Below are 13,261 nucleotides of genomic sequence, written 5' to 3' on the forward strand. Positions count from 1 at the left end.
GAGATTTTTCAGATAGTCCACGACGTGGCTAGCCTTCTAGAGGGTGACTTCACAGAGTGATGTAGTGAGACAGTGGCACACAGAGGAGTGATTCCATGCCCGTTAACCCTCCCTGAGTCTTCAATTAATGTCCTGCTGCTCTCCATGCTCCGATTCTTTCCTGCTTTCTATGTGCTCTGCTGTCCCCATGCGCCCATGATGTTTATAAGCAAATACCTGTCAGACAGTTACATGGATAAGATGGGTATAGAAGGGTATGGGCCAAATGCAGGCAGCTTAATGGTAAAAACTGGGCGGCATGGACAAGTTGGGCAGCACTTCAATAAAACACTTCACATTCAGCAATTCAATATTTTGAGTGATGTGATAATTTAGATCGGAGGTCCATTTGAAAAGAGGACTATCATAAGGAAAGTTCTGAGAATTATTCTATTCCTTTCTAGCTTTTTCTTAAATGTATCAATGCTATTTGCCTCAACTTAGAATCATACAGAAGAGGCCCTTTGGCCCATCCAGTCCACACTGACACCTTAGAAATGCCTGACTCCCACCTAATCCCATCTGCCAGCACTTGGCCCATAGCCCTGAATACTATGACATGCCAAGTGCTCATCCAGATACTTTTTAAAGGATGTGAGGCAACCTACCTCAACCATTCTCCCAGGCAGCGCATTCAACCATCACCAACTCCTGGGTAAAAAAGTTTTCCCTCACATCCCCCCTAAATCTCCTGATCCTCATCTTGAACCCACGAACTTCATGCCTGACCCTGAAACTAGGCTGCTCCTTATCCATTCTGTCCATGTTCCTCATAGTCTTGTACACTTCGATCAGGTCACCCATCAGTCTTCTCGTCTCAAACTAAACAACCCAAGTCTATGTTACCTCTCTTCATAGCTTAAATCCCAGGCAGCATCCCACTGAATCTTCTCTGCACCCCCTCCAGTGCAATACTGTGGCAACTAGAACTACAGACAGTACTCTAGCTGTGGTCTCGCCAAGCTTCTACATAACAAATATGACTTCCCTTTTGTAATCTATGCCTTGATTGATAAAGGCAAGTGTCTCATATGCCTTGTTCACCACTCTAACATGCCTTTCCACCTTCAGAGATCTGTGGACAAACATGCCAAGGTCCCTTTGTTCCACAGAACTTTTTATCCTACCATTCATTAAGCACTTCCTTGTCAAATTACTCCTTCCAAAGTATATTGCCTCACACTTTACAGGGTTAAATTCCACCTGCCACTTATCTATCCATTTAACCATTCTGTCTATGTCTTCTTGTAGCCCAAGTCACTTTGCCTGTTCACCACCCAGCCAATCTTTGTGTCATCCACAAAGTTTACTAATCCTACCCCCACATAGTAATCTGTGTAATTTATATAAATGATGAATTATAGGGGCCCAATACAGATCCTGTGGTATGCCACTGGACTGTGGCTTCCAGTCACTGAAGCAGCCTTCTGTTGTCACCCTTTGATTCCTACGACTGAGCCAATTTTGAATCCACTTTATTAAATATGCACTGGCCTTCTTTACAAATCTCTCATGTGGACCTTTTCAAAGGCTTTGCTGATATCCATATAAACTACATCAACTGCACTATCCTTGTTACACACTGGCCACCTCCTCAAAGAATTTAAACAAATTTGTTAGGCATGACCTCCCTCTGATGAAGCTATGCTGACTAACTCTGATCAAGCTTTGCCTCTCCAAGTAGAGATAGATGCTCTCCTTAGGAAGTTTCTCCAATAATTACCCCATCACTGATGTGAGACTCACTCATCTGTTGTTCCCTGGTTTATCGTTTGTTGTTTTATTAGTGTCTCAAGTAGGCTTACATTAACACTGCAATGAAGTTACTGTGAAAATCCTCTAGTCGCCACATTCTGTGTACCCGAACAGGCACTGGAGGGAGAATTTAGCACGGCCAATGCACCTCACCAGCATATCTTTTGGACTGTGAGAGGAAACTAGCACCAGGAGAAACCCACGCAGACATCGGGAGAAGGTGCAAACTCCACACATACAGTGATCCAAGCTGGAATCAAACCCAGGTCCCCGGTGCTGTGAGGCAGCAGTGCAAACCACTATCAGACAATAGGTTCCAGTTGGTCAACCTGGCTTATTAAATACAGATGGCCTTTGTATAATTCTCTTTGGACTTGATCTCTGTCAGTGTGGGGGAAGGGGGGGGGGGGGCGTGCGGAGGGCGTTAGTGTTCCTTCAGAGATAGTGAGGTGCAAATAGCTTCAGTGCCGCCATGGCAACTTTGTTCATGGGTCATCAACAGATATGGCTTCAGCCACTTTTTCAAATCTTAGAAATAGCCTTGAGGATATATTTATGAAAATATACAGGGTAAGATTTTCATCCCTTCAGATGCTGAAATTTTTTTGAGATGAGAAAAAAAACCTTTTGTTTCAACTTCACATTAGATTAGAGGCCTGAAGACGTTAATGAGGTGACAACCTCCCTTCAATGAGAGATACGTGAACTGCCAGTAAAAACTTTGGCAGAGTTATTTTCTAAGACAGTTTGCATGTATAATGCTTATTTAACATAATTAAATGTTCTAAGGGGCAAATTCTTTCAGATGTTTTGACAGCAGACATGCCAACAATGGATAACCTTTTGCGCTGTGTGGTGAGTCTTAGCACGCACCAGGGGCGGAGTAATGATTTGGAATGGTTTAAGGACGTTTTTCTTGCTGCATTACTCTAGACAAGAGCTGGCACAGGCTTGAAGGACCAATTGGCTACCATTCTATGATGCTATGAAACATAAGAACATAAGAATTAGGAGCAGGAGTAGACCACATAGCCCTTCGAGCCTGCCCTGCCATTCAATAAGATCATGGCTGATCTGAAGTGGATCAGTTCCACTTTCCCGCTCTCTCCCCATAACCCTTAATTCCCCTGTCTATCAAAAACCGATCTACCCGTGGCTTAAATATATTTAGCGAGGTAGCCTCCACCACTTCAACGGGCAGAGAATTCCAGAGATTCACCACCCTTTGAGTGAAGAAGTTCCTCCTCAACTCTGATCTGAACTGCCCCCGCCCTTGAGGCTGTGCCCTCTAGTCCTGCTATCCTTTGAGCGGGAAGAATCTCTCTGCCTCTACCCAATCCATCCCCTTCATTATCTTATACGTCTCTATAAGATCCCCCCTCATCCTTCTAAACTGCAACAAGTACAGACCCAGTCTATTTAGTCTCTCTTCATAGTCTAACCCCCTCATCTCCGGTATCAGCCTAGTGAACCTCCTCTGCACTCCCTCCAAGGCCAATATATCCTTCCGCAAGTGCGGCGACCAAAACTGCACACAGTATTCCAGCTGCAGCCTCACCAGTATCCTGTACAGTTGCAGCAAGACCTCCCTACTTTTATATTCTATCCCCCTCGTTATAAAGGCCAACATTCCATTCGCCTTCTTGATCACCTGCTGCACCTGCAGACTGGGTTTTTGTGACTCGTGCACAAGGACCCCCAGGTCCCTCTGCACCGTAGCATGCTGCAGCTTTTTGCCTTTTAAATAATAATCCCTCCCTACTATGTCACGCTCTGTAGAGAGAAAGTCTCTCTACAGACTTTCCACACCCTCCACGCAATTTGCTTTTCCACTCATCTTTGTGTCATCAGCAAATTTCATCACCCTACACTCAGCCTCCTCCTCCAAATCATCTATATAAATGGTAACTAGTTGAGGCCCCAGCACCGATCCCTGTGGCACTCCACTAGTCACCAACCACCTTCCAGAATAGCACCCATTAATGCCAACTCTCTGCTTCCTGTTAGACAGCCAATCCTCTATCCACGCTAACACCTTGCCCCCAACTCTGTGCACCCTAACCTTCTGTAGCAACCTTTTATGAGGCACCTTATCAAACGCCTTTTGGAAATCTCAAAACAACACATCCACCGGTTCCCCTCTGTCTACCGCACTAGTCACATCCTCGTAGAAATGCAATAAATTCGTCAAACACGACTTCCCCTTAATAAATCCGTGCTGCATCTGCTCGATCAAACCATTCTTTTCTAGGTGCCTCGCTATTTCTTCTTTGATGACAGATTCTAGCATTTTTCCAGCTACAGACATTAAACTAACCGGCCTATAATTCCCTGCCTTTTGTTTGCTACCTTTTTTAAATAGCAGCGTAACATTAGCCGTTTTCCAATCTTCCGGTACTTCCCCGGAGTCCAGCGAATTTTGATAAATAATTACTAAAGCATCCACTATCACCTCTGCCATTTCTTTCAGAACCCTGGGATGCATTCCATCCGGTCCTGGGGAAACCCAAGCAGACACAGCAAGAATGTGCATACTCCACACAGTGACTCAAGCTGGGAATTCAAGCTGGGTCCTTGGCACTGTGAGGCTGTAATGCTAACCACTGTGCTGTCGTGCCACCCTTTATATCCCTTCCTAAATAGCAGGATCACATTTGCTGTTCTCCAATCATCTGGCATTTCCCCCATGGCCAGAGAGAAATTAAAAATTTGGGATAGAGCACCTGTAATCTTCTCCCTTGCTTCCCACAGTAGCCTAGGGCACAATTCATCTAGATCTGAAGATCTATTCACTTTTAAGGCTGCCAACACCTCACATACCTTGTCCTTGCCTATGTCAATTTGCTCAAGAGCCTCATAGCCCCTCTCCCTAAATTCCATACCACAGTCCTCGTTCTCTTGGGTGAAGATGGAAGTATTCACTCAACACTCGACCAATGGCCTCTGGCTCCACCCATGGATTGCCCCCCTGGTCCCAAACTTTTTCCCTGGTTATCCTCTTCCCATTGATATACTTAAAGAATATCTTTGGATATTCCTTACTTTTACCAGCCAGAGCTTTCTTGAATGCCCTCTTTGCTTTCCTAATTGCTTTCTTAAGCTCCACCCTACACTTTCTACACCTTGCTAAAGCCTCCACTGATTTGCTCCCCTTGTACTTTTTAAAAGCATTTCTTCTCCTTCTCATTGTATTCTGAACAAAAAACAAAGAACAAAAACAGCCTGGGAAACAGGCCCTTCGGCCCAACGAGCCCACGCCGCCATTTTAACACTACCAGTACCTCCCTCTACCCATGACCCTTATCTATTGTTTTTTGGCCATCCACATTGAGGGAAACTAATTTAGGGACAATTTATTACTGCCAATCAGCCTAACAGCACATCTTTGGGGTGTGGGAGGAAACTGGAGCACCCGGAGAAAACCCACGCAAGCACGGGGAGAATGTGCAAACTCCCACAGATACTGGCCCAAATCCATGTGTCTGCACAGCAAACAGTGGTAGTCACTGAGCTGTCGTCTTGCCCAGCATCTGGTCCAGTTTAAGCACCCACTAACGACATGAAGCACTAGGCCAATCTCAAACAACCAAGAGCAGCCCAAGTACGACCCATCACGTGTATGCCCCTCGTTGGACAACGGACTGACTTAAAACCTGTGAATGAAAAGAGAAAAAACGTTATCATACCATATCCATTTACCTTACCAGGGACAAATATCTGGTCATCCATAATTCTCTGGGCTTGTTACTCCTATCCATCATCCTAGAGGGTACATACTGAGCTTGCATACTCCCCATTTCCTTTTTGAATGCCTCCCGCTACTCACCTGTAAATCTTCTTGTTAACAGCTGTTCCCAGTCTACCTTGGCCAGAATCTGTCTTATTTTATTAAAGTCTGTTCTCTCCCAATCCAAAACATTTTTTGTTTTGCAGCTTGTCTATTTCCTTGTCCATAACAGCTTAAATTGTACCAGACTTTGATCGCTATCACTAAAATGCTCCCCCATCACTACCTCAACAACCTGTCAGGTTTCAGGTCCAGCACAGCAACCTCCCTTGTTGGGCCCTCGATATGTTGATCTAAAAAGTTCTCCTGTACACATTTCAATACATCTACTCCATCCAAGCCCATAACACAATGAATATCCCAGTTAATGCCAGGAAAGTTGGAATCACCTAATAGGGGAGCATGGTGGCACAATGGTTAGCACTGCTGCCTCACAGGGGCCTGAGTTCGATTCCTGGCTTGGAGTCTGCACATTCTCCCCATCTCTGCATGAGTTTCCTTCTGATGTTCCAGTCTCCTTTCAAAGACTCGTTGGTTATGTGTATCAGCCATGATAAATTCTTCCTCAGTTTATCTGAACAGACATTGGAGTGTGGTGATGAGGGGATTTTCACAGTGACTTCATTGCAGTGTTAATATAAGCTTAATGTGACCCTAATAAATTACCCCTAAAGAATCATAGAATTCTTATTGCGCAGGAGGCTGCCATTTGACCCATTGAGCCTGCACCGACAACAATCCCACCCAGGACCAATCCCCGAAACCCCCAAGAATGCTCCTGACACTAACAGGCAATTTAGCACAGCCAATCAACCTAACCTGCACATCTTTGAAGTGTGGGAGAAAACTGGAGCACCCAAAGGAAACCCACGCAGACATGGGGAGAATGTGCAAACTCCACAGTCACCCAAGGCCGGAATTGAACCTGGGTCCCCTGGAACTGTGAGGTAGCAATGCTAACCAGTGTATACCATGCTGTTCCTTCCCTAAATGGTATGGGCTTCACATTCTAACTATGCACTGGGTAGCATCTGAATTCCTTATTGGATCCATTATTTTTTAAAAAACTTTATTCCAATCCAATCAAGTCAAATTAAAGCCAATTCAGAGTCCCAACAAGTTGGGACATTCCCAATCCAAGCTGACAAGACAGGGCTCTCACCTCCTGTCTTGGGCTTGACCTACATGATCCAAGCTGATTGGAGTAGGTGTAGCTCCTCCTCCAAGGCTTGATCTAATTTGCATCTTAGCCAAAAGTCCGAGAAGCCGCTTTAAAAAACTGTTTCAAATGAAGCTGAAATGTAACCTAATGACTTCAACCAAGTGCAGCATGTTGATACTACACTTGATCTTAGCCAAAAGGCCGAGGTTTATATACTGGACATGATCCCTAACTTTGGAAAGCATCCAAACGTTCACCAGTCACATTGACAAAGGCTACAAGAATCACATTGTAGTCAGATTTATTTGGCTTAGTGATACTCCAGAATGAATTTACAGCAGAATGAACTATGGTTTGATTTTCAGACAATCATTTTCATCCCAAATTTAGGTCCATTAAACAGCCCTTCCCAATTATACAGGTTTGTACAGAAATTACCCATTTTGAGTATATTTACAATGGATGAACAATTTGTATAACCCAAAAAGTGAAAAATCAGCTTGCATAAACATAAGACACGGGTTAGATACAAAGGATCTGTTTTGACTGATGAATTTTGAACTTGTTATCCAATAGCACTGCTGGAATGGAGCACAGGACTCGGATAGAACAGTATCTCAAGGAATTTCAAGTTATTCCATTTTTCTTTGTGGTAGTGCTTAGGAAAAAATAAGTTATTTTTTTTCTTATGATCAGTTGCTAGAGCTGTTACTAAGTTAAACACCTTTATTCCTACCAACATTCAAGTACATTATAGAAAAATATATTTTAATACGGCACAGAGTTTATCAAGATTAGCTAATTTTCCCAACGACAGGTGTTAATATTTGTACACAGAAAATCATTTGGCAGAATCCGTGTGAAGGAAACTGGAGCCAGGATCCCAAGATGCTTAAAAACGCCAGCATAAACTGAGGACCAGAAACAAAAATAAAAATACTCTTAAGATGCCTATCAATTCTTTCAATAAATAGGGTGGTTAAAAAGCAGCGTCTCATCACCTTGCCTCCCACTGTCGGATGGCAGGAAAGCAAGAAAGGCTTGAAACTTGGGCCAGGCAAGACCATGGCAGAGATTTTATGATTGGTTTGAAACCAATGCTGTAAATCAGAAACACACTTGGGAACTCTTCAATCTCCTTGACCAAGAGAAGCCTCAAGAGCCACAATACCATCTGGGGCAAGGATGGGAATTGCTAAGGGTTCTAGAGAGTCTTCACGGTCACTGGGATCTCCATCCACATCATGTTTCTGTATTTGCTTAAAAAAGATGCATTATTTCTGGCATTCTATACTAATCAGTGCTTTCCACACTAATAACATGTTTTCTCTTCACAGTTGACAATTTTAGGGTCTCTCCAGGGTCATGTCAAAACTTGCAGGCACCTCCTTCCACTGGGGAAGGTTTGAAAATTAGGGAGTCATCAGTCCCTCACTGATAATCACTTCTGAACATTAGAGGTCAGATGGGGTGATTAAACAGAAGACCTTGAATAAAATATTACATAAAAAGAAAATCTCAGACCTTGTGCACCAAATAGAGACCAAACATACTGGAGATCTCAAATTTCAGCCTTATCGGGGCAAACTAGACAACCCTGATGACAACATACCCATTGAAACAAACCTATCGAGGAAAAGCCACCATTGTTCTTCGCCCCTGAGTGTAATCCCAAAAATAAAACAAAGTTGCACCTTACCACTAAGATGCAACATGTCTCAAGATGACAGCAGAATAAGTTATAAACATCTAAGATCTTTCAAGGTAACAAAAAATTAGAATGTAATTTTGTAATTACATGATCTTAACTATCATATTACATTATCACAGTTTATCTGGATCCTTCATTGAAAAGGGTGTCAAAAATATTTACACACTTGAGCTGTACATTTGTTTTTGCAGCAATATACAGATAATTCTCCAACTTGTACATATATATGACAAACTATGAGCAGCTTCCACTGTAGCTCTACACCGCAAGGAGGTTGTTCATTTCCCACTTTTGAGTGGTCTTTGCAGAGTCGCAGTCAGAGATGAATACCTGGTGATTGACCTCGGAGCGGTCTAAGCACTTGCCCGTGGGAATATGTGTGAATCTACGTAAAGTCTGAAAGAAAAGGTAGACAAGCCACTTTCAGTCGGAGAGTTGTGTTGATTAAACCAAGATGCTGTCAGCCTACAATTAGCATAAAAATATCAGTAGCCAACATCTCCCTCTCTACCAATGCCAACTAAAAAAGAGACTGTACAATATATCAACCTCACCAGAAAGGATATTATTATTAGAGAAAGAATATTATTAAGCTAGAAAGAGTGCAGAAAACATTTACTAGGATGCTACTGTGACTTGATGGTTTGAGTTTTAAGGAGAGGCTGGATGGACTGGGACTTTTTTCTTTGGAGCGTAGGAGGCTGGAGGGGTGATCTTATAAAGGTCTACAAAATAATGAGGGGCATGGATCAGCTAGATAGTCAATATCTTTTCCCAAAGACGGGGGAGTCTAAAACTAGAGGGCATAGGTTTAAGGTGAGAGGGGAGAGATAAAAAAAGTGTCCAGAGGAGCAACTTTTTTCACACAGAGGGTGGTGAGTATCTGGAACAAGCTACCAGAGGTAGAAGAAAAAAGGCAGGTACAATTTTGTCTCTTAAAATGCATTTAGACACTTACATGGGTATAGAGGGATATGGGCCAAATGTGGGCAATTGGGACTAGCTTTGGGGTTTTAAAAAAAAGGACAGCATGGGCCAAAGGGCCTGTTTCCATGCTGTAAGCCTCTATGACTCTAATACTGGAATTGGACAGAAAAGGTTCAAAGGATGGGCTAAGGTGATAAAGATGGGAGACGAGAAAGAAGGATACAAAAGGAGGCTCCATAATATCCCCATCCTCAATGATGGGCGAGCCCAGAATCTTTGCGTAAAAAAATCAAAGCTGAAGCATTTTCTAACGTTGTTGGCCAGAAATTCCGAGTGGATGATCCAACTCGGCCTTCTCCTGAGGTGCCAGCATCAAAGATGCCAGATTCAGCCAATTCAACTCACCCCACAGGATGTCAAGAAATGACTGAAGGCATTGGATACTGCAAAGTCCTGACAATATCCTAGCAACTGTACTGAAGATTTGTGCTTCAGAACTAGCTGTGGCCAAGCCAAGCTGTTCCAGTACAGCTACAACACTGGGATCGACCTGACATCAAAAATTGTCTCGAGACGTCCTGTCCACAAAATGCAGGACAAATCTTATCTGTCCAATTACTGTCCCATCAGTCCATTCTTGATCAATAATGGAAGGTGTCATCAAAAAAAAAATTTTCCAGGATGTTGCCTGGAATGGAGGGCATTAGCTATGAGGAAAGATTGGAGAAATTTGGTTTGTTGTCCCTGGAATGACTGAGGTTGAGCGACGACCTGATAGAAGTCTACCAGATGAGAGCATGGATAGAGTGGATAGTCAGAAGCTTTTTCCCAGGATGGAAGAGCCAATTACTAGAGGGCATAGGTTTAAAGTGCGAGGGACAAGGTTTAAAGGAGATGTACGAGGCAGGTTTTTTTTTACACAGAGGATGGTGCCTGGAACCTGCTACCATGGGAGGTGGTGGAAGCAGGTACAATAGTATCTGCAATACAATAGTAATAGCACAAGAAATTCATTTTTTTTCGGGGGGTGGGGGGGAGATTTTCTACCCCCATTTTTGTCAGGCAAAAAAGCTGGAGGGGACAGAGAATCCAACTGGAGTCCCAGAATGGCCATCATACCAGCAGAATTCCCCTTTGAAATCCCTCCCTCCCACCAATGACATATTAGGGTTCCTGCTGTATATTCCCCCACACAAGGATTATAATCCCCTCCATCACATTGGCAGGGTTTACAATAGGTCCTGCTCTGGCAAATAGTCCCCGAGGCAGGGTGTGCAGCTAAGTACAGCCTCCCAGCAGGGGCAGTGTTTGGGGAAAAGGTCTTGCTGCAGCTGTATAGGGCATTGGTGAGGCCGCAGCTGGAGTACTGTGTGCAGTTTTGGGCGCCGCACCTGCGCAAGGATATTTTAGCCCTGGAGGGAGTGCAGAGGAGGTTTACTAGGCTGATACCGGAGTTGAGGGGATTGAGCTATGAGGAGAGGCTGAATAAACTAGGCTTGTACTCGTTAGAGTTTAGAAGAATGAGGGGAGATCTCATTGAGATGTATAAGATGATGAATGGGATGGATAGGATAGAGGTGGAGAGACTCTTCCCGCTCAAAAAAGACAGTAGGACTAGGGGGCACAGCCTCAAGATAAAGGGGAGGCGGTTTAGAACGGAGTTGAGGAGGAACTTCTTCACTCAAAGGGTGGTGAATCTCTGGAATTCTCTGCCCGTTGAAGTGGTGGAGGCTGCCTCGCTAAATATTTTTAAGAAGCGGGTTGATGGGTTCTTGATAAGAGAGGGGATTAAGGGTTATGGGGAGAGGGCGGGAAAGTGGAACTGAGCCACGACAGATCAGCCATGATCTTATTGAATGGCGGGGCAGGCTCGAAGGGCTAGATGGCCTACTCCTGCTCCTATTTCTTATGTTCTTATGAAAAAGGGTCATGCTTGGACAGTACCCCATGGCAGGAGACAGCTCCAGGTAATGCTTCTATTGGGGAGGTGGTCCTGTTTCTGTGGAAGTTTTTTTAAATTTTGATCTCTGTCAGCCCCTCCCTCCAGCATGATGTCATTGCTGGATGTCAATGATGCCCCTCAACCTTTTCTCCTAAGTGTCTGAAAACCCAGGAAGGCATCTGGTAGGCAGGCCACCCTCCCCTTTTCCTGGCAGAGACAACTTTAGAAAAACAAAATGGAAAAATTCCATCCAGCAATTTACGCGCACATTTTTAAAAACCAATGTGGTAGAAATTATGGATCACAGGTTCTAATTTGATCATACAATTGTGCATTAACAAGACAGCATTAGTGCTCTCAGCGAGTGCAGCATTATCAAATTTGATGTCAAATTCATTCCAAATTAGAACTTTTAACGTAACTGAGTGCAATCAGCACACTTGGATGCAAAAACGTCAACATTTTCAGGTAGGGAGAATTACATAGAACGGTCAGTACACAAACAGGCGATTCAGCTCAAATGGTACACACAACTTTCAATTCCTTTCTCCTTCATGTCTTTCTCTAGCTTCCCCTCGAAAGTTATGCACCTCAACTACTCCTTGTGGTAACTGTGTACACACATGGAAATCACCAAGTGAGTCACAACATTACAATCGAAAAGATGCATGCTGTGATAACACAATGGGGAAATAGAAGTTCCAGATTCTAATCATTCTCAGGGCAGGAAAGTTTCTCCTGGATTCACCACTGGATTTATCAAATTTATGGTCTTTATTTCTTGGTCTCCCAAATGCATTCTCTAAGATTATGAAAGGATTTGTTGATATGGAAACCTCTTATCAGATTGCCCCCTCAGCCATCACGTTATTAGAGAAAAGACAAGCCCTAGTCTGGTCAGTCTTGCTAAAAGAAAATAATATTTACTTTACCTTAAAATACTGCCAGTCTTTATATACATTCATGTTACAGTGTGTAATCATAACCTTTGAACCATCTGGTCCTCTGGTCAAGCATTGGTCATACTGCATCAATTGATTAGCTTCATTGATTCGGAACAGCTGAAAAACAATATTTACCTCGTGATGCTACAAGTTTCTGTTTCTTTTCCATTACTGTAACGCCAGGACCAAAACAACTCTGCATTTACAGGAACATTCCTTGGTTTCAGCAATTAATAACTTACCAGACCATTTGCAAAATGTTTCTGAAACAACTAGATAGGCAGGTAGTGTGTGGGTGCAGCAGCAACAGAACAAAGAAGAGAAAGCAGAGTATAAACTGAAAGGATTTGAGGAGGAGACCATGCATCAATGAAACGCCAGAGAGTTGGACAGGGGTACAGTGTCTCTGTGAATGGGGCAACAAGACTGGTTGGAGTCAGCCTTGGCAGTGCCACACTAGAATTACAGGAGAAAAGTGTGCTGATGGGTTGGCAAATTGACTCTGCTTGGCTGAGGTGTCTCCATGCAGAAAGCAATGGAGAACTATCGGCTCCACAAGCTGTCGGGTAATACAAAAAAGGCACTAGGTTTGAACACATTCCTTTTGTACGCCACTTCTAATAAGTGTAAACGTTATGAGCTATGTTACAGCCGATTATCTTAAGCTGGTTTATGGTGTAGCTACAGGACTCAGAATTGTTTGGCAAGAGTAGCCCAATCGCGAAATCATTTCCAAAAGTAGATATTTTGTTTGGGGTTTTGCAAATGTGGGTTGGTTGATTACGATGTGCATTATTATGAACTGAAGTAACAAGGTGTTTGACGTGATCAGCCATTCAATCACTGGGATGTATGCCTACACACTTAGCATTGTTACTGGCTCTGAAATTTGTACATGATTTCCTAAATTGTGTGGCAGGCAAAACATGCTTTGGACTGACCACGTAGCTAATGCATAGTAACCACGTGAAACCATTTGCTTAACCTGCTGTTC

The 13,261-nt window shown here is 43.5% G+C and overlaps 1 protein-coding gene across 3 annotated transcripts in view; it reads right to left on the reverse strand.

Moving 5' to 3' along the window:
• Positions 1-7,003: 7,003 nt before the first annotated feature.
• Positions 7,004-13,261, reverse strand: part of galnt7 (UDP-N-acetyl-alpha-D-galactosamine: polypeptide N-acetylgalactosaminyltransferase 7) — a 126,947-nt gene continuing 120,689 nt past the window's right edge. For all 3 annotated transcript variants that reach the window (XM_080189467.1, XM_080189466.1, XM_080189465.1), the window contains 2 exons: positions 12,256-12,384; positions 7,004-8,850 (listed from right to left, as the gene is read on the reverse strand). In XM_080189467.1, the coding sequence (XP_080045593.1) occupies positions 8,713-8,850; positions 12,256-12,384 (267 nt within the window). In that variant the 3' untranslated portion in view covers positions 7,004-8,712. The remainder of the gene's footprint in view (positions 8,851-12,255; positions 12,385-13,261) is intronic.

The sequence above is a fragment of the Carcharhinus amblyrhynchos genome, chromosome 5, assembly GCF_965287045.1.
Source record: "Carcharhinus amblyrhynchos chromosome 5, sCarAmb.v2.hapA, whole genome shotgun sequence".
Classification (NCBI taxonomy): Eukaryota; Metazoa; Chordata; class Chondrichthyes; order Carcharhiniformes; family Carcharhinidae; genus Carcharhinus; species Carcharhinus amblyrhynchos.